The sequence below is a fragment of the Canis lupus genome, chromosome 7 (assembly GCF_011100685.1).
Source record: "Canis lupus familiaris isolate Mischka breed German Shepherd chromosome 7, alternate assembly UU_Cfam_GSD_1.0, whole genome shotgun sequence".
NCBI classification, from domain to species: Eukaryota; Metazoa; Chordata; class Mammalia; order Carnivora; family Canidae; genus Canis; species Canis lupus.
This window is the reverse complement of record NC_049228.1, coordinates 19900858-19925803: the sequence shown is the minus strand read 5'-3', so window position 1 is coordinate 19925803 and position 24946 is coordinate 19900858. Positions and strand designations below refer to the sequence as shown.

Here is a 24946-nt window from a genome sequence, read left to right as displayed (position 1 = left end):
TACTTGATGCAGACCTCAAACGTACATCGATGTTGAGTTGGTACTCTTGGAAACTGAAGAATAAGTCACAAAGATATTATATATAAGATTAAAACATGACTAACAGAAGTTGGCCGATAGAAACAAAGAGCTAATCTTAAACAGTAAAATGTTGGGGAATAATCAGGGAAAGGTCATTTGAAATATTCCACATAAATTCATCACTATCCTCTGTTTTAGAATAACTTTTCTCTCATACTTCCATCTTAACTGGATGTTATGTTTTCCATGATTTCTTCATTACATATGATCTGAAAGTTAAAAAAAGAAAAAATATGAATCATTCTGTTTTATATAAATTTTTGCCACAGAATTTCAGACTTTCAAGTAGAATCTTCTACACCAGTCCAGAGATTCATTCTCAAAACTTTTCTAAACCCATTCATTGAAAAACCATCATGTGCATTTATTTTTAAAAATTTATTTATTTATTTATTTAGAGGTAGAGACATAGGCAGAGGGAGACCCTGGGATCATGACCTGAGCCGAAGGCAGACTTTCAACCACTGAGCCACCCAGGTGCTCTGAAGCCCAGACTTTAAAGAAAGTGGGTGTACTTCATACAATACATTGAAGCCTTTAAGAAAAAAGATAAAGCCTTCAAGGAAGAAGGAACTCTGCCTCCAGACCGCCTTCAATATCAAGATTGTACCCTATGCCGTTCCTGGATTTCCAGTCTGCCACCTGCCCTGCAGATTTCAGACTTGCCAGCCTCACAATCATGTGAGCTAATTCATTAAAATTACCTCTCTCTGTCTGTCTATCCTCCTGCCTATCTCTGTCACTCTGTGTGTGTGTGTGTGTGTGTGTGTGTGTGTTTGTGTGTGTGTGTGTGTGTGATACTTTGGGGTATTGGTTCTATTCCTCATGAGAACCTTGATGAATACAGATTTTGGTAATGAGAGTGATTCTAAAGGAAGAAAATCTTCAGGATGAGTTTTCTGGGTTGCTGTTCTAAGATTTCTGGCATTCTTTCTCAATTTTGATAGTTTTAACAGCACTAATGAATGTATGATAAAGGTGAGATAAACATAAAGTGGAATCCAGCCAAATATATTGATATGGGGCCACTAAGCAGAGATTCTGGATTTAGTGTTGCAGTTTAGGGGCTGGTTGGCTGAAACATTGATCACAGGGTAGCCTACCCTAAATAAAGCCTAAATATGCCAGGACTGCCTCTATACATTTTAAAGGAAGAGATCCAAAGGCTTAGAGAAATTGGAATATTAGAATGGTTTTAGCAATTAAGACCTGCTTACCTGCCTTTGGAAGGTCTGGAGGGCACCATTTTCACCACAACTATGAGAAACAAATTTGTGAGTGAAAGTCCCAGCATCTTTTAAGAGCTCTGTGACTACCCATCTCTGTAGGTTGAAAAATTACGGTGGGAATTACTGACACTTAATTGGGAAACTTAAATGCGATGGCTATAATTGGATCCAGTGTGCAGAGGTCATGTGGCTGGAATTAATGGCCAAAGTAAGTGGAGACAGTTACTGTGATGGACATTTCAATCAAAATGATCTGGCTCACAGAGACATGATCTGTGCAAGATGCTCTGCCACTTGGGCCTTATGACCTATCCCTGGTACTTGAAATATCACTGGTAGATATGGATGCTGTTTGGAGTCTTTTACAGGCTTTTATAGTGAGTCACAGTGCAAACCTTTTGGATTTCAAGGCAAAGTTCTGTCATCTTCTATAAATAAATATTCTTTTTTTTTGAGAAACTCTTTTTGGCTTGCCACTGGATCTTCATAGAATCTGAACACTTGACCATGGACCACCAACTTACAATGTGACTTGAACTACTAATCATGAGCTGGTGTGTCTGAACCACCAAGTCATAAAATTGGGCATGCACAGTAGTAGTCCATCACTACTGGCATATATGAACTTGGGCCTGTTCAGGCCCTGAAGGCACAAGTAAATTATATGAAGAACCATAATTCCCACCCCTGTTACATTACTTTTTCTAGCCTGCATCTATGACCGTGTGATGAGTACATTATGACCAGTTGGTAGAAGGAAGGGGAATCTTAGCCTTGTTTTCCATGATATGCAGGCACTGCCTGAAAGTGGAGAGATGTGAAAATACTGCTCTGTTCTGGAACATCCCTGAATGACAGTGGTGAAGAAAAACACTCTGGGGCAGTACTCTGGGCAGTGCATGTGGGTGTTAATTTTGCTTGGAAGGAGAAATGACCAGACATGCAGTTGTATACTGATTCATGGGCTATACCCAATGGTTTCACTGAATGAGCCAGGACTTAGAAGGAACATGATTGGATAATTTGTTGTGAGGTCAAAGGAAGAGGTATGTGAATAGATGTTTCTGAATGAGCTAAAAAGGTGAGGATATTTATGTCCTTTGTGAATGTTCAGGACACATCTGAATCATCATATTTAGATTTAAAAAATCAGGTGGAAAGGGTGATCCGTTTGGTGGATACCAGTCATACTCTTTCCCCAGCCCCTCCTATCATTTCCCACTGGACTTATGTACAAAGGGGCTATGGTGACAGGAATGGAGTTATGCATGGGTCAGAAACACGGACTTCCCAGTCACCAAGACTACCTGGCTACAGACACTGTTGAATACCCATTCTGCTAGCAACAGAGACCGATTTGATTTCTTGGCGTGGCACAGTCTCTGGGGTGATTATCCAGCTATCTGCTGGCAGGGTGATTACATTGGACACTTCCATTTATTCTTATTGGAATAGATCATCTGGGTTGTGAATATGTCTTCACTAGACACAATGCTTCTGCCAAAACAACCATCTGTGAACTTATCACTATCATGGAAATCCACACAGCATTGTTTCTGACTTTCTCTAGTCCAGGGTTAGCAGGTTCAAGAATCAAGGGGTGGAAATGGGAATGACATGACTCATTACTCCTTCTGATCCATTAGCAAAAAAATTTTTTTCCTAAACCTGGGGCCTTATACTTTGTTGGTCTGGAAATTTTTGTTCCAAAGAGAGAAATGCTTCCATCAGGACAACATTTGAATTAATTAAGGATAATATTTGGTTCTCTGTCTAGTATAAAATCTATTCTGTTGTTGATTTCTGACCAACTTTATTACCACAGCCATAGCTGAATTTCCTCCTGAACACTATTTTCAAGAAAAAAATGTAGTTAGAAATGCTTTAATGAGGAGTTTGGCTTCTCTCAGAAACAGAGGTTATGAGTCCTTAATTAATTGTTTGATTATACTAATTAAATTTTATTTGATCTTTTGTTCAATCAAACAAGATTGCTCATCCTGCCAAGATTGAGCAATTTAATCCAATTTGAAATGTATAAATTGTTCAGTGTAATATATTTTTTTTGTTCAGTGTAATATTTTATGTTTGAATGAAACACTGGGTAATTACAATCTACTTAAAAATCCTATCTCTGTAAAAGACAGCCATCTATTTTCTACTTAAGCCACATCTGTTAATACAAAGAAACTAAAAATGTGTTGAAAGCATGCTAACTTTACAAAAATTATGTTTATTCAATGTTTATGTAATAAATCTAATCATTGTTTCTTCATTTATTTTTCCATTAACTTTTCAAAGACTTCATCTAAATGATCTTTGCAGTTTTTCTTGAAACCTAAAATTATTCCATAAAAAGCTTTATTTGAAAAAACATAAAAATAAGAAAATTTTTCCACTTTGGATAATTAACTGTTTAATTTAATTTAATGATATCAAATAATGTATACAAGCTTCTAAAACAATTTGCTTTGAAGAATGTTTTACTTTCATGCATAAAAGTGGAATTCACTCTATTAACATAATAGAGCAAATACCCAGTAGTGTGATTACTGGAGTGTAGGATAGTTCTATTTCCAGTTTTTAAAGAAAGCTCCATCCTCTTTTTCAGAGTGATTATATCAGTTTGTATTCCCACCAATAGTCCAAGAGTGTTTCTTTTTTTTCCCACATCCTCACCAGCCCTTGTTGCTTGTGTTTTTGATTTATCCACTCTGACAGGTGTGTGGTGATATCTCATTGCAGCTTTGATTTGCATTTCCCTGAGGATGAGTTATGATAAATATCTTTTCATGTGTCTGTTGGCCATCTAAACATCTTCTTTGGAGAAATGTTTGTTCATGTTTCTGTCCATTTTTAATTGGATTATTTGTTTTTTGAGTGTTGAGTTTTATAAATTCTTCATATATTTCGGATACTAACCATGTATCAAATATCTCATTTGCTAATATCTTCTTCCATTCAGTAGGTTGCCTTTTAATTTTGTTGATGATTTCCTTTGCTGTGCAGAAGCTTTTTATTTTGATATAGTGCAAATAGTTTATTTTTGCTTTTACATCTTTGCCTCAGGATCCATCTAGAAAAATATTCCTGTAGCTGTCAGAGGATTTACTCCCTGTACTCTATGGTTTTAGGCCTCACATTTAGGTCTTTAATCCATTTTGAGTTTATTTTTATGAATGGTGAAAGAGAATGGTCCAGTTTTATTCTTTTGCATGTAGCTCTCCAGTTTTCCCAACACCACTTGTTGAAAAGACTGGTTTTTTTCCCATTGTGTCTTCCTCCTTTGTTGAAGATTAATTGGCCATATGATTTTGGATTTATTTCTGGGTTTTCTAGTCTATTTGATTGAACTGTCTATTTTTAGGCCGGTACCATAGTGTTTTACTTACTGGCTATTCTCTGAGTGGAGTGATATTTAATGTGAGATTTCTCTTTTGAGTTTCACTGGCGATAGTGATATTGAACACATTGTGTCTAGGTTTGTGAGGTGATTTTTGCAATTTTTAAATTGAGTTGCTTATTTTTACTCTTGGTTTATGAAACTGCTATATATAGAATACATATGAGTCTCTTGTCCAATATATGTATTGCAAATGTCTTCTCTCAATCTATGACTTTTTTTTTTCCTTTTCATGATGATTTTTTGTTTGGATTGGAAATTTAAATTATTCCTGAAAACTAACTTGAATTCTAGTAAATAAATATGGGTCTATCATGAATGACTGAAGGTATAACACAATTCTTTCTTTTAGAGGTTTATATTTAGTTCTATGATCCAAATTTAATTGATTTAGTTGGTATAAGAAAAGGCCAATTTAAAATTTTGTTTACTATACTAAAATCCAGTTGTTAGCCCACCATTTCTAGGGAAAAACTTTCTTTCTCCATTGAATTGTGTTGGTGCATAGAACAAATGATCTGTGTATGGGTGTATTTATGGGCTCCCTTTTTTCCACTGATCAATTTTTCTCTCATCAGTGTAGACACTAATACACTGTGATAAACAATATTTGTATTGTATATCTAGTAATCTGGTATCATAAGATTCAAATTTGTTCTTCTTTTTCAATATTTAATTGTCCATTTCCACATTATTTTTGAATAACATTGTCAATTATTTTTTGGTCGAGTAAGAGAGTTTACTTGGGTCCTGTCCAAAGCACAAATTAACTGGGTGGAATAGACATCTTAATGGTGTAAAGTCTTTTAATCCATAAACATCATTTTTCCTTTTTTGGTCTCTTAAGTTTTTTTCTCAGTAATGTTTTGAAATTTTCAGTATAGAGAGCTTACAGATATTTTCTTGAATTTATGCCTTAATAGTTTAAGTTTTTTAATATTTATAAATGATGGTGCCTTGGGACACCTGGTGGCTCAGTTGGTCAAGCATCTGCCTTTAGCTCGGGTCAGGATCCTGGGGTTCTAGGATCCAGTTGCATCAGGTTCCCCGCTCAGTGGGGAGTCTGCTTCTCCCTCTCTGTCTTCCCCTGCTTGTGCTCTCTCTCTCAAATAAATAAATAAAATCTTAAAAAAAAGATGGTGTCTTAAAAAAAAACCATTTTCCATTTTTTGTTTCTAATATAAAGAAATTTTTTTGTGCATTAGTTCTAATAGCTTTTTTTTCTAATAGCTTTTTTTGTGGAATACTTTAAAAATTTTTAAATTACATAATTATGGTTTTTTTCTTACAATTTTCATGCCTTTTTTCTTTTGCCTTAATGAATTCAACATCATCTGAGCTGATCAATTTTTGGGGAGGAGGCAAGATGGCAGAAGAGTAGAGGTCCTCAATTCATCTGGTCCCACAAACTTATCTAGATAACTTTCAAAACATCCTGAATATCTACAAATTCAACCTGAGATGTAAAGAGAGAACAGTTGGAACACTACAGAGAGAAAATTGATCACTTCTGACAAGGTAGGAAGGCAAAGAAAAAAAAGGTGGGAGAGGGGAGCTATGACAAGCCAGGCAAAAGTGGAGCTGTGACAAGCCGGCCCAAAAGCTGAGCAGTGGAAGCCATGGAAAGTCAGGGCATGAAATCTGAGCCCTGGACAAGTGGGAACTTTAAAAAACCCATGCCTGAGCCTTCCCTGGCTGAGAGGTGCTCAGCAGGGGAATAGGGCAGAGTCACAGGAGGAGCAACTAAGCCTCAATATTCCTGGAGACACAATAATAACAGGGGCGCCCAGGAGAAAGCTCACCACAAACCCTGGTGGGATCTTGGTAAAGGCCTGGAACACCACAACCCTTCAGGGCAATTGGGAGAAGCTGGCCAGTTTCGCAGGGCAGCACTGGAGCTCCCTTTATGCTAGATCCTGGCAATGGATGGAGGAGGCCATCCTCCATTCCATTCAGATGAGGCAGACTCTGGGAGGCAAGGGACTCTTGCCACTGAGTACCCTTCAATTTGTGCAGATCAGTGCACCCATGCCTGCCCCAGGAGCATCTAGGCCAGTGTGGACTGGGAGACTGTGGTTTGGTACTCGTGGGGAGCTCTTGGCTCCGGAGCTGGAGATCTGGCTCCTGCCATTTTAAATTTTTTTTCTTCTTTTCACTTTTCACCTAGGAGAGGTGGGGCCTCTAGGGAACAAAGGTCTCAGAGGATAAACAGCTCACACTGAGCCAGGCCACCTGGCCAAGGGCGGGATATCTCTGCCCAGGCACAGACACCTGAGAATCAGTGCAGCAGGCCCCTCCCTCAGAAGAACTGTAGGAAGAACAAGGGAAGAGCAAGTTTACTGAATAAGTGGCACTGGGAAACTCCAGGACTGAGGGAAAATAGTATATAGAACTAGAGGTTTTTTTTTTCATTATGATTTGTTTATATTTCAAGTTAAAATTTCCAGTATTTTTTCTCTTTTCTTGCCTTAACTACAATATTTTACCAACTCTTTGCTTTTAAGTGTTTTCCTTTTTTTTTTTAAGTTCTTTCTTCTTCTTTTTTTTTAAAGATTTTATTTATTTATTCATGAGAGACACAGAGAGAGAGAGGCAGAGACACAGGCAGAGGGAGAAGCAGGCTCCATGCAGGGAGCCTGATGTGAGACTCAATCCCGGGACCCCAGGATCATGCCCTGGACCAAAGGCATGCGCTAAACCACTGAGCCACCCAGGGATTCCCAGATATTTAATTTTTAAAAGTATATGTGTATATACATATCCCTTACATAAAAATATCTATCTTTAGAGTTCAGAATATGTATTTGTCCTAGCTAGTAGTTTAGTTATATAAAGTAATTGATATTTTATTTGGTGAAAACTGCTATCCCAATTTACTCACACAAAGAAACTTATTAAATCAGACATTTCAAATACATTCAGTTTACTGTATTTTAATTATAAGCTATTACAAGGGGCACCTGGATGGCTCAGTTGGTTGAGCCTCTGGCTCTTGGTTTCAGCTCAGGTTATGATCTCAGGGTCCTGGGATTGAACCCTGTGTGTGGCTCTGGGTTCAAGGAGAAGTCTGCTCCTCTCCATCTGCCCCTCCCTCTACTTGCTCTCTCTCAAATAAATAAATAAATCTTTAACAAAAATAAAGCCGTTAAAAGAAATTATGACCAATTTAATATTTCAACAAAATTAGCATCGAGACAATAAACTTTAATTTACATTTCTGAGTCCACTGGTAAATATTGAATAAATAATTTTCAGAGCATTAATTGTAGCACATTGCTCACTGATTTGTTTTCACTTTTCAAGTAATATATTTTCTAGATTATATCTCTGAATTCAGTCCTTGTATATTAGTAATTATATCTTATGACATAACAAATACAATTGATAGATTTTTAAACTTTAGAGAGCAATTTATGTTGTGTACTAGTTCTAATAGTCTTTTGCTGCATGTGTAAAATCTTTAAGGTTTTTATTTATACAATTACATTTTTCTCCTTCCTTGATGTCTTTATAAATTTTTCATAATGATATCATTTCAAAGGTTAGTTCTTTTAAAATCAAAAACTCTCATTTCCAAAGTATTATAAACTTAATCTCTAATGTGCTTTAAGATACTTCACTGCACTATTTTTGAACAGAATATAAATCACTATGCTTTACTCCTGAATTTACTAAAACTTATTTTAGTAAGTTGCCACACACAGAGTTTTATATGCTCTTTAAGACTATATCTGGGGGGGGTGCGGGCGGGGGATGCCTGGGTGGCTCAGCAGTTGAGCATCTGCCTTTGGCTTAGGGTGTGATCTTGGAGTCCTGGGATCAAGTCCCATGTCGAGTTCCCTGCATGGAGCCTGTTTCTCCTCCCTCTACCTGTGTCTCTGCCACTCTCTCTCTCTCTTTCTTTCTCTCTCTCTCTCTCTCCCCTTGTGTGTGTATGTCTCTCATAAATAAATAAATAAAATCTAAAAAAAAAAAAAAGACTATACCTGGGGAATTCCCTTTACTAGGAACAATAACAGCAATACAACAAAGCATCCCATCAAGTTTGAAACTGTCCTCCCTCAGTAATCTCTGGAAGCAGCCTTTGAGATGAATGCCCTGTGACTTTGGGTTGCACCAATGTTTCTCAAAGGAGAAATGAACTCCTTTGTCAGAAGCACACTGTGTTGTATATAGAATACAACTTTGTATGTTTAGCAGTGTAGGTTGAATTGTGTTCCTGCAAAATTCAAATGCTGAAATCCTAACTCCCAGGACCTAACAGTGCGACTGTAAACAAAGATAGGGTCTTTAGAGAAGAAATAAAATTAAAACAAGGTCATTTGGATGGATCCTAGCCCAATAAAACTGGTATCCCTATAAGAGGAGGAAATTAGGCCACAGACACATAAATGGAAGATGATGTGAAGACCCACGTAGAAGAGGCCATCCACAAGCCAGGGAGAGATGCCACTGAAGAAACCATTCATTCCTACTGACTCCTGACCTCTGACTTCTAGCCTCAAGAATTACAAGAAAATATATTTCTGATATTTAAGCCACCAACTTTACAGTTATAGTTTCATATGTGTTCATATGTCCTATGTAATGTATTGCCTAGAGTAGAAGGATGGAAAGGGCTAAGATTTCTGAGGGTAGGTCTGCAGAAGACAGAGGAGGAAGAAACCCAGGAAGTGAATGGAAAACTATTAATAGTCTGACCATCCCATCCAAAGCAAAGTTTTTAGATATGAGAAGCCTACTGGATGGAACCACTTTTATTCTTTTCTCAGTGTTTACATTTTTCTGTGTGATTTTAACCTTGGAAATACTTCTGAAGAACTTAAACATCACAAACGCCTTGAATACCTTTGTACTCTTAGTTATAGATTGTCCCAGTTCTTGAATCACAAATACAAGTGGAACAATTAATTTAAGTAGAATAATAAATTAATCAATGTGATTACTAAAATAAAATTATTCATATGTGACACTATTTTTTTTCCTTAAGGGAGAACTTGTGATTTTCCAGAAATAAAACATGGACGCATATATGATGAAGACAAATATAAACAAAACTTCCCAGTTGCTAAGGGAAAACATTTTTACTACTTCTGTGATCACAGCTTTGCATCTCCTTCACAATCACTTTGGACTCAAATTATCAGCACCTGGTCCTTTTTTGATGAATTATTCAGTGCGTTCATTGGGGAAGATGGGGATGAAGGGGATATGGGGTAAATGTGTGTGGGGGGTGGATCACATCTAAATCATCATAGAACTGGGGGCTGGAGGAGCCAGCAAAGGCAAGATAGTCATTCCTCTTTTTTTTTAATATTTTATTTATTTATACATGAGATACAGAGAGAGAGAGAGAGAGGCAGAGACACAGGCAGAGGGAGAAGCAGGCTCCATGCAGGGAGCCCGACGTGGGACTCGATCCCAGGACTCCAGGATCACGCCCTGGACTGAAGGTGGCGCTAAACCGCTGAGACACCTGGGCTGCCCATCATTCCTCTTTTGTAAGAAACTGTGGAAATTAAATCAGAAAAAACAAACAAACAAACAAGTATAAACTTTTGTGGAATATCTAGATCTTTTCATTTTAAATACTAATGGTCAATAATATTAACTGCTACTATTTAATTTAAACACATTCATTTGGTAATTGTATGAATGTAGATTTTCTTAAGAGAGTTTATTTGTGGGGCACCTGGGTGGCTCAGTTGGTTAACCCTCAGCCTTCAGCTTAGGTCATGATCTTGGGGTCCTGGGATCAAGCCCCCACATTGTACTCTAGCTCAAGGGGAGCCTGTTTCTCCCTCTCCCTCTGCCTACTGCTCCCCCTGCTTGTGCTCTCTCTCTCTCTGTCAAATAAAAACATAAAAAAAGTCTTTTAAAAGAGAGAGTTTATTTGTATGTATAATATCTGATTCAAAATGTGCTGTTTCTTTGAATATTCAAGAAGGGTTTTTAAGCTAATTTCCTCAATTTTGTGTTTTTTATTGATCCTATCTTTGTTTTAAAAAATTATATCTGTCTTACCCTCTCAGTGAGTACAGAGAAAAAGTAGAGAAGTGAAGAAGACAGTGTCATGAAAGGTAAAAGTAAAAAAGACAAAGGAGATAAAAGTCATCTCATCCTTCAAAAAGCAATTTAGACAATCAAATGAGAAATAAAAACTAACTTTACTGATATCTAGAGGAATTTCATAAATTAAAAGTTTTATATACACACATGGTGATTAATGGTGTTTACATATTTTTTCTTTTTAACTTGTGTGAACTAATTTTTAAGAAATGAATTTTTGTGCTTGATTTCTCTTTTGAAGCTTGCAAAATATAAGACTCTTTCATTGCAAGATTTAATTAGTTTTGGGTTTTTAGGGCAGTGCTTTTTCCCTTGGGTGGAGAATGGTCATTCGGCATCTTCAGGACAGATACACCAGGAAGGTGATACTATACAAATTGTCTGTCATACGGGCTACAGCCTGCTACATAATCAGAGCGCTATCACATGTGCAGAGTGGCTGGTTCACCCCTCCTAAATGCAATCAGATGGGTAAGTAAAATACTGTTGTTGGGATCCTGTATTCTTTTTTATTTTATAAAGACATAGCAGCATGAAAGATATGCAGTGTTGCTGTTGTGATTATCCCCCTTTTAGGTTTAGGGCTCTGATTGTGTCTGAGTAGATATGGAAGTCTCTGGATAATCACTAGAAAATAATTTTGTTTGCTTACAGGAATTAAATGTAGGAAGTATTAGAAAAACACTAGTCAAGAACACAATGAACATCTTTGAAAGATACTTGCATGTTTTAGTAACACAAATTTAATGTTTATAATGAAATCATATGAAATTAGTTGACACAACATGAGGATAAATTAAATTTTACATAGTGTAATAGTTAAAATACCACATTTGCAAGATATTATTGCTAGGAAACATAGCTACATGACATTTATCTTTTTTGGCAAATGCTAAATTTCTATCATTTAAAGACTAGAACAAACACATTGCTAATTTCCACATTGTTAGAACTTTGTACTTCTAAAATTTAGGTTTCCAGGGTATAATTTAGAACTTGGAAAACTCCTTCATAAAAAACCATGTTGAAAATAGGAATATATTGGAACTGAAGTTGAGTTGGAGTTTCTCATACTTTTAATGGAAACAAAGCAGTTGCTGGATATGAATAAGGGTCTTGGGAATAATAAGATTCCTAAAGCACAGTCACAGCCTCTAAGTGTCTATTCTAGCTCTCTGTATTTTCCCACTCATTATTAATTCATCTAATCAATATTTATTGTGAACTTCTATATGTGAGGCAGTACCACAGCTGTTGGAGATCAATGGTCTACAAGAGTCAGTATCTCTTTATTCATAGACTATAGTGTCAAGTTGGAAAACTGACAGTAAAAATAACAATAATTTTAAAAAGAAGAAAATAGAAAACTAAAGATTATTAATCATGCACATTATAAAAGGCAATATTGATAAAAGTGGCCAGAGGAAGGGCATATTTCACATGACATAGTTTTCTAATCTTTGCCAACCATAAGGATGGCATCTGGAGAGGGGTTAGATAAATCACCTGAAGTCATCAAAAGGTTTGGATGTACTGAAGCAAAATGAGGAGGCCAATGTAGCAAATCCATGATGGGGCAGAGTGCTAAATTAATTAATTTAGAAGTTATAGGCCATAATGCATATTTTGGATTTTTAGTCTATATGCAATTAGAAACCTCTGGGAGATTGTAAGCAGGAAAATGGCACAAAATGAGTTTAAAAAAAGATCATTATGATCACTATTTTGAAAATGAATCTGGAGTGACCAAGAAAAGAAGAGAGGAGGGCCAGTAGGAAGAATCAATTTCCAGTTATGGGATGAGTTAGTTCTGGGAATCTAACGTATAGCTTGGTGACTCTAGTTAACAACACTCTCCTGTATACAATATTGGAAGTTGCTGAAGAGCAGATCATAAATATTCTCACCACATGTGCACATACATACACACACATGGGTAATTATGTAAGGTAATGTATATGTTAACTAAGATTTTGTGGTTATTATTTCACAATATACACAAGTATCCACTCATCATGTTGGATGCCTTAAACTTATGCAATATTATTTGTCAGTTACATCTCAATAAAGCTAGGGAAAAAATAAAGCAAGTCTCTTGTAGACAGTACACAAATGTCCCATTTTTAAAATTCTTTCTCCAAAATTCTGCTTCACTTAAAGTGAGTACTGATAATAAATGTCTTACTGCTGCCATTTAAATTATTTTCTGAACGTTTCATATCTTTTTTGTCCTCAGTTTTCCATTAATGCCCTTTTAAAAAAATGTTTGCTGGATTTTTTTTTTTTTGGATTTTTTTTGTAGTGAACCAATCTGATTCTTTTCTCATTTTTTAGTGATTTATTTTAGTAGTTTCTCTGGGGATTACAAATTGCATCTTATAAATCACATCTTGAATTTACAATTACCTAGTTTGAATTAGTTACCAGCTAAGCTTCAGTAGTATATAAAAATCTGCTCCCATACATCTTCATTCCTTCCCCTTTATATGTTATTGTCACACAATATGTCTTTGTCTATTGTGTTCCCCTTAACATAGATTTATAATTATTATTTCATGCATTTGCCTTGTAAATCATATAAGAAAAATAATTTAAAAACATAAACACAATAATAATGGCTTTTATATTTCCCTTTATTACCAATAATTATCTAATGGTTTCATTATTTTCATTTAGCTTCAAGTTTGTTTTCATGTTTTCATTTAGCTTCAAGTTACTGTCTAATGTCTTTAAAATTCAGCCTTCAGCATTTATTATAGGTCATGTCTAGTTGTAACAATTTCTCTCAGCTTTTGTTTATTGGGGAATGTCTTCATTTCTCCTTCAATCTTGAAGGACATTACTACTGGATATAAAATTGTTGTTTGATAGCTTTTTCCCCTCCTCTTATGACTGCCTCCTAGCTTCCATGGTTTCTAAGGAGAAATTGACTAGTGATGTTATTTAGGACCACTCATATGCACTGCACTCCTTCTCTTTTGCTGCTTTCAAGATTACCTCTTTATCTTTGGATTTGATACTTTGATTCTAATGTGAGTCTGAGTTTATTCTCCTTGAAGTTTGTTGAGACTCTTGGATGTGTGGATAATATCGTTTATCAAATTTGGGAAGGTCTCACCTATTAATTTTTCTTCATTTAGTTCTCATTTTTCTTCATTCTTTTTTCTTACTGCTCTTTTGACCTACCTTCAAATCCACTAATTCTCTCTTTGTTATATTTTCTTTTCTTCTTAAATTTGAGGTTAGTAGTTCTTTTGTTCTACCACTTTTAAAAATATTGTGCCACTTGTCCTGGCTTCTTTATTTTTGGATGAGTAATCTCCCATTTGAATCATTGTTTGCCTATTGGTTCTGCATTATATTTCTCTAACTATGTTTAGGATCTTTTTTCTTTCTCTTTAATCTTCAGCAATTTGATGATAATCATGTGTCTTGATATGGATTTATCTTGTATGGAGCTTGCACAGTTTTCTGAATATGTATATTTATATGTTACATGCATTTGGGGGGAATTCCTGACCACATTTCTTTAAGTATTTTTTTTTTAGCTCTATACCTTTCCCCCTTTATGGAATGCCAATCATATTATTTTCCCACAAGTCCCTGCAGTCTGTTAATTTTGTGTGTTTTCATTCTATTTTTAGATTAGGTCATTTCCATTCATCTATCTTCAATATCAGTGATTCATTCTTTCATCATCTCCAATTTATTACTGAGCTCTTCCCAATGAGGGTTTTTTTTAAATGTTATCTTTTTAATCTATATTTTTCAATTTATAATTCTTTTTAGGTTCTTTAAATTCCATGTCAAGGAGAATTTCACAGTCTGAGTGATCTTAGAGTTAGCATCTGTTCATTTTCTTTTCTCCTTTGAGAAAAGAACCGTGATCCGATGAATAATTCCCAATTGTATCCTGGACCGCTGGGGTATAATGTAATGAGAATCGGAGTTTTATTTAAACCTTCTATTTTATCAAGCCTCCACTGACACAACTCTTGCAGATAAAGGAGCCAATGAATTATTAGTGCTGGGCAGGAGTAGAAGGCCTATCCCTTGTCTTTGCTGACACCTCCCTAGACGGGATTGACACCACCTTATTACCAAGCAAGGTGCATTTCCAACTATGTACTTGGCTTCCACTGATACCATGGGAGGAGAGGTACTTATTGCTGCAACTGTGGACATAAGTATAGCATAAGCAGTCAGCCTTTGCTGACATCATGGGAAGGGCAAGGAGCACCTGCATTTGGTAAGGCAGGTTGGAAATCTAAGTTATCCATTTAGCTTTTGCTGATTTTTTTTAAAAAGGATTTTTATTTCTTTATTCATGAGAGACAGAGAGAGAGATTCATAGAGACATAGGCAGGAGAAGAAGGTTCCCTGCAAGGAGGCCAATGTGGAACTAAATCCCAGATCCCGGGGGATCCCTGGGTGGCGCAGCGGTTTGGCGCCTGCCTTTGGCCCAGGGCGCGATCCTGGAGACCCGGGATCGAATCCCACATCGGGCTCCCGGTGCATGGAGCCTGCTTCTCCCTCTGCCTGTGTCTCTGCCTCTCTGTCTCTCTGTGTGACTATCATAAATAAATAAAGATTTAAAAAAAAAAAATCCCAGATCCCGGGATCAAGCCCTGAGCTGAAGGTAGACATTCAACTGCTGAGCCACTCAGGTGTCCCTGGCCTTTGCTGATGGATAGGCATTCTGAAGTGTTTCTATCATGTTTTTTTTTTTTAAGGATATGTTAGGTTATTGAAAAAAAAGTGTTTGTCTTTGTAGGCTGTTTTTCTTGTATTTTGCTTAGAAAGAGAGCAGATTCTTTGGGGGCTTTTTTTGGTGTAAATTTCATGATTCTAGGTTGAAAGTTTCTTTCATCATAGGTCTGGGATGTGCAAGAAGCAAAAAGAAGCTCAAGCAATTCACAGCTCCGTTGCTCCTTTTGTTTCTATATCCCCAGCAAATTTGACTTCTCTGCATTGTCTGAGTTTCTTTGTTTGTTTTATATAATATGTCAGACTTCTGTGTTATACTTAGCAGAGGGAATATGAATAAATGCTTCTATTCCATCTTTCTGAAATAGGAAGTTAATATACTCTTTTTACCTTCCATCAATCTGTTTCTTTAATTTTTGCAAGGAGTTGATTTTTAAAAACAATGAAAAAATTAAATTATTAGTGTCCCAAGAGACATTGTAGTAGGTTGTATAAGAGTACAGGAACTTTATATGATGGCTAACTATGCAATGCTCATCATCTGTCACTGTGAAAATCATTTTTATACTGGAATGTGGGAAAGCAGAAATATATATTTCTAGTGCATGAATGGAAGGGCTACAAAATATTGCAATTCTTACTTTATGTGATTAGAATTTCACCAATGAATTATTTCTTTCTTCAGAATCATACAAGTCTTGATATTACATCCTGTGCTGCTTCTCAGATATACATGATATTTTGTATGAAATCCTAATAATTTCATATAACAATATATTAAAAGAAGCAAGTTAAAATTTCTATGAATGGTTGTATCATATATCAATCATATTATATCTATCTATCTATTATCTATCTATCTATCTATCTATCTATCTTCATCATCATCATCATCATCATCATCTATCACCTATCTAATGGTTCTATCAAATATGGTTCTATCATAATACTTTAAAAAGGTGGAAGAGCTTGGGGCACCTGGGTGGCTCACTTGGTTAAGCATCTGCCTTTGGCTCAGATCATCATCCTGGGGTCCTGGGATCAAGCCCTTTAGCAGTGTTCCTGCTCAGTGGGGAGTCTGCTTCACCCTCTCCCTCTCTCCACATCCTGCTCATGCTGTCTCTATCTCAAATAAATAAATAATATCTTTTTTTAAAAAGGTGGTACACTTTGATTACTTAGACAAGATCAGTTGTCAGGAATGGGTAGTATATAGAAAGGAAACAGAGAGGAGAAAGCTAGCTTTATTTTAATTGTGCAAAACCAAATTGTAAAACTGAAAATTTTCAGTTATCATATATGGATTTTATCTTACGTCCACTGAGGATGTCTATTTGTAATCCTGACTGAAATGTGTTATTCAATTGGTATGAGGATCCTTCCTATTATGATGTTGTTTTTTCCACACCACCAAGCAATTATCTGACACCAGTAGGGTGTCCTACAGTTGAACTCAGTCCTAACACTATCTAGAAGATCTCACAGATAAAATACTCAGTCCTAAACAAGACCGCCCCACCCCTTTCAGAAGCCAATTGCAAGTTCAGTGTGTCACCTGTGCCTCAAAAATATAGTGGGTTTTCTGGTGGTGGATCTTGAAGATAGGCCACAGAGATTCTACTTTCCTTTTTCCCTCATGCCATTCTGTTTCAGCTTCCTTCATCTTTTGATATAATTCATCCAGTGTTGGCTCTGTCAACCATCAACCATCTGGGGAAGCTTTCCAGCTTCTTTTGACTTTAGGCATTTTTCCCACAAGATAATTTGCAAAAATTGTCTGTTTCCCAAGACTTTAACAGAAAGACCTCTGGTCTCTTCAGTTACAGACTTCAGTTCTCTTCCAGCTCTACCATTTATGCTGTGACTTTGGGGAGGTCACATTCCCCTTCTGGTCCTCAGTCTTCTCTGAACCACTGTCACCATCAGCTGCCATTTCTCTCTTATGGAATATTTAAAAAATACAAATAAAATCATGGTGCTTAAAATTAATTTTTTCAGACTGAACTAAGTAATGTAGTATATTTGTTTCATGAGATATTTGGCCAGATTAAAAGAACAGTTGGAATCATGGACAATTCCCTATCTTAAGACACTCAGGGGAGCCTAGGTGGCGCAGTTGGTTAAGCATCTGCCTAATCATCAGGTCATGATAGCAGGGCCTTGGATTCAGCCCCGTGTAGGTCTCTTTGCTCAGCAGGGAGCCTGCTTCTTCCTATCCCTCTGCCTGCTGCTCCTTCTGCTTGTGCACGCTCTGTTAAATAAATAAAATCTTTTTTTTTTTTAAAAAAAGCATTAAGACATTAAGTTATTTCCTGAGGAATAAATGTATTAAAGCTACCTTAAGTGCACCTGACAGCCCTATGAAATTCCATATTGAGACATGAAATAGGCAGCTGGGGTGTGATCATAGAATGCGATATAAATTTGGGCTTCTTTAGCATGTGGATTATATTTTAAGGTAATTTACTAGCTGAGTTTATTCCAGGGATTAGTGTATACAGAAAAAAAAAAAAGTCTGAGAATTTGGTCATAGAACCTTCTAGTGTTTACAGTTCAGGAAATAAAGGGAGCCAACAAAGGTGATATTATATTAGCCACTTGTAGTATTTCATATCAACTTTTGCCTGGCATATATATTTTTTCCAATCGCTTACTTTGAGCTCACCTATGTTTTCACGTTTGAAGTGAGTTTCTTTTAGACGCCATACAGTTGGATCTTGTTTATATGTCATCCTGCCATTTTCAACTTTTATTTATTTTTAATTTATTTTATATTTTTTAAAAAATTTTATTTATTTATTCATGAGAGACACACAGAGAAATACCCACCATTTGCTTCAACGTGGATGGAACTGGAGGGTATTATGCTGAGTGAAGTAAGTCAATCAGAGGACAAACATTATATGGTCTCATTCATTCAGAGAATATAAAAAATAGTGAAAGGGAATAAAGGGGAAAGGAGAGAAAATGAATGGGAAATATCAGTGAGGGTGACTGAACATGAGAGACTCCTAACTCTGGGAAATGAACAAGGGGTAGTGGAAAGGGCCACCCAAGGGTGGGCGGATGGGGTGACTGGGTGACAGGCACTGATGGGGGCACTTGATGGGATGAGTACTGGATGTTATGCTATATGTTGGCAAATCGAACTCCAATAAAAAATATACAAAAAAAAAAAAAAAAAAGACACACACACACACAGAGGCAGAGGCATAGGCAGAGGGAGAAGCAGGCTCCCTGCAGGGAGCCTGATGTGGGACTTGATCACCAGCCAGGGGATCACTGCGGGAGCTGAAGGCAGATGCTCAACCGCTGAGCCACCCAGGTGTCCCCATTTTCAATTTTTTAACTGAAGTATATAAACCATTTACACTTAAAGTAATTATTGATAGATCAGGGGCTGTGTCAGTCATTTTATTATTTGTTTTGTGTGTGTTTCTTCTGTTTCTCATTCCTGTTTTCTTGCCTTCCCCGTGGATTTTTGGAACATTTTAAAATCATTTTATTTGATATATCTATATTGTTTTTGAGTGTATCTCTTTGTATAGTTTTGTTAATGTTGCTGTAAGTATGAAGATGCACATATATAGCTTATCACTCCCCCTGCTATTGACATTTTACCACATCAAGTGAACTGTGGGAACTTTGATTCTGTTTAGGTCCACTGAGTCTCCCTACATTTTTAATATAAAGTTCTCAAGTATTTCCTCTACATACATTAGCATATGATGTAGTTTTGCTCCAATATCAAATCATTTCAAATGATGTAATTTTGTACAAACATCAAACATAATTTAACCTACTAAACAGGAAAAAGAGAGTCTGTTATATTACCCCTATTTTTCTTTCTTTCTTTCTTTTTTTTTTTGTCCTTCCTGAAGTATTAATTCTTCTGTTACCTTTTCCTTTCTATTTAGAGAATTCCTTGAGAAATTCTTTAAGGACAGGTCTGCTGGAGCAAATTCTCTGTTTTTGTTTGTCTCAGAAAGTCTTCAATTCTCCCTTAAATCCTACAGGGTAGTGTCACTGCATATAGAATTCAGGGTTGACAGTTCTTTCTGACTCCATGGTTACAAATGAGCATGCAACAGATATTTGAGTTCTTTCTCTTCCATTGGTTTGCATAATTTCTATCTAGTCTGGTATTTTTTTCCTTTTCTTAATAGTTTTCAGCAGTTTGATTATGATGTATCTTGGCATGACTTTCTTTGGGTTTAACCTGTTTGGAGATTTCCCAGCTTTTTTAGTATATGCATTTATGTTTTATGACCAGTTTGGGAAATTTTTGGCCATTCTTTTTTGAAATATTTTTTTCATCTCTAATCCTTTCTTCTTTCTTTTCTTGAGTGTCTCCTTTTTGTTATCTTCCCACAGGTCCCCTGTAGCTCTGTCCATTTTTTTGTTTGCTTGTTTTCAGTTGAGTCTGAAAGTGAGTGATTTGTATTGCTCTATATTCAGGTTTATGTATCCTTCTGGCATCTGCAATCTATTACTAAGCCTATCCAGTGGGTTAAAAAAAATCTGTTATATTTTTTGGTTCTATAATTCCCATTGAATTAAAAAAAAACATTGTCAAATAATTCCAATATCTATGCCATCTTAGTGTGGCCTTCTGTTGATTTTCTCTCTCCTTTGAGATTTTCCTGGTTCCTGCTAGGATGAATGATTTTCGATTATATGTTGATGTTTTGAGTAATATGTTTTAAAATTCTGCATTTTGTTGAAATATTTTATTTGCTAGGCTTTTATTACTACCATGCAGGGTACAAGTCCAGGCTTCCCAGTTGGCCTCTACTGATTCACAGGAAGGGGGAACAGGGTCTTTTTCCCTATGAGTGTGGGTAGAGTCTAGGCTCCTCACCTGGCCTCTGTTGATCAAGTTGGAAAAAGGTGTGGTCTTAGGTTTCTTTTGTGGGGTTTCTCTGGAGTAATTCAGGTATTGTAAGAAATGTCTCTGTCTTGCTAGGCCTGGGAAATCTCTTTTCATGTTGGTGTTTACAATACATTCAGGATTTTTAGTTATACTTAGCAGAAGGAATAAGCAGAAATGTTTCTACCTCATCTTGTCCAGGACAGAAAGCTATCTATTCCCTTTCACCTTATACAAATTTGTAATTCTTTGAATTTTATTAAGGGGGAAGATATTTATTTTGTAATAAAAATGCAAATCAATAAAAAAGGACTAGAGATCCAATAGATACTACAATATGTTATGTAAAAAAAAAACAAGGAAATTTCTGTCTAAGCTTTTTTTTTGAGGTCTGCATTTTAATTTAATTTAATTTTGTTTTGTTTTTATTGAAGTTCAATATGCCAACATATAGTATAACACCTAGTGCTCATCCCATCAAGTGCCCTCCTCAGTGCCTGTCATCCAGTTTCCCCAACCCCCCTCCCATGTCTCCCTTCAGAACCCTTTGTTCATTTCCCGGAGTTAGGAGTCTCTCATGGTTTGTCTCCCTCTCTAATTTTTCCCACTCAGTTCCCCTCCTTTCCCTTATAATCCCTTTCACTATTTCTTATATTCTCTGTATGAATGAAACTATATGATGATTGTCCTTCTCCAATTGACTTACTTTACTCAGCATAATATACTCCAGTTCCATCCACATCGAAGCAAATGGTGGATATTCATCCTTTCTATGGCTGAGTAATATTCCATTGTATACCACTTCTTCTTTATCTCTTCATCTGTTGAAGGACATTGTGGCTCCTATCACAGTTTGGCTATCGTGGACATTGCTGATATAAACATTGGGGTGCAGGTGTCCCGGCATTTCACTGCATCTGTATCGTTTGGGTAAATACCCAGCAGTGCAATTGTGCTGGGTTGTAGGGTAGCTCTATTTTTAACTCTTTAAGGAACTTCCACACTTGGAGGTTTTCAGAGTGGCTGTACAAGTTCATATTCCCACCAACAGTGCAAGAGGGTTCCCTCCATATCCTCTCCAACATTTGTTGTTTCCTGTCTTGTTAATTTTCCCCATTCTCACTGGTGTGAGGTGGTATCTCATTGTGGTTTTGATTTGTATTTCCCTGATGGCAAGTGATGCGGAGCATTTTCTCATGTGCTTGTTGGCCATGACTATGTCTTTTTTGTTGAAATTTCTGTTCATGTCTTTTGCCCATTTCATGATTGGATTGTTTGTTTCTTTGCTGTTGGGTTTAATAAGTTCTTTATAGATCTTGGATACTAGCCCTTTATCTGATATGTCATTTGCAAATACCTTCTCCCATTCTGTAGGTTGTCCTTTAGTTTTGTTGACGGTTTCTTTTGCTGTGCAGAGCCTTTTATCCTGATTAAGCCCCAGTAGTTCATTTTTGTTTTTGTTTCCCTTGCCTTCATGGATGTATCTTGCAAGAAGTTGCTGTGGCCAAGTTCAAAAAGGGTGTTGCCTGTGTTCTCCTCTAGGATTTTGATGGATTCTTGTCTCACATTTAGATCTTTCATCCATTTTGAGTTTATCTTTGTGTATGGTGTAAGAGAGTGGTCTAATTTCATTCTTCTGCATGTGGATGTCCAATTTTCCCAGCACCATTTATTGAAGACACTGTCCTTTTTCCAGTGGATAGTCTTTCCTGCTTTGTCAAATATTAGTTGGCCATAGAGTTGAGTGCCCATTTCTGGGTTCTCTATTCTGTTCCATTGATCTATGTGCCTGTTTTTGTGCCAGTACCATACTGTCTTGATGATCACAGCTTTGTAATACAGCTTGAAATCACAGCTGTAATACAGCATTGTGATGCCCCCGGCATTGGCTTTCTTTTTCAACACTCCCCTGGCTATTTGGGGTCTTTTATGATTCCATACAAATTTTAAGATTATTTGTTCAAACTCTGTGAAGAAAGTGCATGGTATTTTGATGGTGATTACACTGAACATGTAAATTGCCCTGGGTAGCATACACATTGTCACAATATTAATTCTTCCAATCCATGAGCATGGAATGTTTTTCCGTATCTTTCTGTCTTCCTCAATTTCTTACAGAAGTGTTCTGTAGTTTTTAGGGTATAGATCCTTTACCTCTTTGGTTAGGTTTATTCCTAGGTATCTTATGCTGTTGGGTACAATTGTGAATGGGATTGACTCCTTAATTTCTCTTTCTTCAGTCTCATTGTTAGTGTATAGAAATGTCACTGATTTCTGGGCATTGATTTTATATCCTGCCACATTGTTGAATGCTGTATGAGCTCTAGCAGTCTTGGAGTAGAGTCTTTTGGGTTTTCTATGTACAGTATCATGTCATCTGCAAAGAGGGAGAGTTTGCCAATTTGAATGCCTTTTATTTCTTTTTGTTGTCTGATTGCTAAGGCTAGAACTTCTAGTAGTATGTTGCAAAGAGGGAGCGTTTGTCAATTTGAATGCCTTTTATTTCTTTTTGTTGTCTGATTGCTAAGGCTAGAACTTCTAGTAGTATGTTGAATAACAGTGGTAAGAATGGACATCCTTGTCATGTTCCTGATCTTTGGGGAAAGTCTCTCAGTTTTTCCCCATTGAGAATGATATTCACTGTGGGCTTTTCATATATATCTTTTAAGATACTGAGGAATGTTCCCTCTATCCCTACAATTTGAAGAGGTTTGATCAGGAATGGATGCTGTATTTTGTCAAATGCTTTCTCTGCTTCTGTTGAGAGGTTCATATGGTTCTTGTTTTTTCTCTTGTTGATGTGATCTATCACGTTGATTGTTTTACATGTGTTGAACCACTCTGGCATCCTGGGGATAAATCCCACTTGGTCATGGTGAATAATCTTCTTAATGTACTGTTGGATCCTATTGGCTAGTATCTTGTTGAGAATTTTTGCATCTGAATTCATCAGGGATATTGGTCTATAATTCTCCTTTTTGGTGCTGTCTAAGCTTTCAGTCTGTTCAGCATTTATTCTCTAAGAAAAGCACTTTTTAATACCAAAATAATGTAAAGCAGATGCATTTGTTAATGCTTTATGTATGCTTTCACGTGGGGTGAAAGGAAGGGCTTAAAATGTAACTCTCATTTTAGTGATTAAAGTTTCTTCAGGGAATCCTTTATGTCAGCAGAAATCACAAGTCTTGATACTAAATACTCTGCTATGTTTTTATTGCTTTATTTTAACCTGTGTTTTTCTTTGGTCTTTTCACGAATCAAATAATGTTTTTTTAAACCCTAACAGAAAATGTGGGCCCCCTCTGTTGATTGCCAAAGGAGACATTACCTCATTCCCATTATCAGTATATGCTCCAGGATCATAAGTCGAGTACCAATGCTAGGCCTTGTATGTACTTTGGGGAAACAGAAATATAGTATGCAGTAATGGACAGTGGTCAGAATCACTGAAATGCTTAGGTAAATATTTTAATATTCTCATAGATATTGGGAAGATCAGTATAATGAATATGATGTTTTGCTATTTATAGAATTTTCATGGATTAACAAACAACCGTTCTGTTGAATGCTTGACTTCCAAATATTAATATATGAGGAAATAAAGTTGGAAAAATCCTTGTTCAAGCTATAACAGCAACAAAAGATCCTTTAATAGAAGCTCTTCATATGATAGCTGATTATAATATTTAACTATTACACATTAAACACAGTACCTTATTTTTACATCCTTAATTGTTAAAATGATCTAAATCTACATGATGGATTTTTCAGTGAGTTGGTTTGGAAAAGGTTTTGAGAATGAGGTGCGAGCCCAGTATAGAATATTCTACTTGAAAGTCTGAAATTCTGTGGAAAATATTTGTATGCTATTTAATGTTTTATGTTCATTTTTGTACTTTCAGAGGGATGTGTGATATCAGAAGAAATCATGGAAAAACATAACATACATTTACGATGGATCCATGAGAAAAAATTTTATTCTAAAACCGGGGATACTATTGAATTTATATGTAAACATGGATATTGTAGAAAGACATCATTGCAAACATTTCGAGTAAACTCTCAGGAAAGGAAACTGACATATCCCATTAGTATATGATGCAATGGTTAAAATGCAGTCCTAAAATTAAAATATGCACATTTATTCCAAAGTTTTCTTTATGAATCCAATTCTTTTCAGTTATTTTTTCAACTTTTTAATTCATTTTATTCATAAGTCAGAATTTATGTTAAATATTATTTGGATGATATAATCTGAGAGACAAATGAATCACTCCAGAAAAGCACCACATTAAAACTTGGTGAACCAAAATGCTATGTGTACTATTTATAAAATATCTGTGGCAGGAAATTATATGTGATCACTTCAGTGCCTGCTTCTATTTATCCTTCTCCTAACTTTCTCAAAGGTTTCTCCATAACACCTGAGGCTTCCTGAGTCTCTTCATTTCAGAGGAAATGGGGAAAAAATGCTTGCCTCCATCTTCAAAATCATATCACTTCACAAACTCATACAGACATGTGTCATACCTATGTTGGTAATAAGATGTAAGAAGTTATCATTTAGTTTTGCTTATCTATCTATAC

At 36.2% G+C, this 24946-nt stretch overlaps 1 protein-coding gene across 1 annotated transcript; it reads left to right on the top strand.

Moving 5' to 3' along the window:
• Window positions 1–694: 694 nt before the first annotated feature.
• LOC102154631 (complement factor H-related protein 2-like) lies at window positions 695–24515 on the top strand. Its single transcript, XM_038541796.1, is given in 3 exon segments — window positions 695–762; window positions 23646–23818; window positions 24262–24515. Coding segments are annotated over 3 exon segments (438 nt in total). The 3' UTR covers window positions 24459–24515.
• The last annotated feature ends 431 nt before the right edge of the window (window positions 24516–24946 follow it).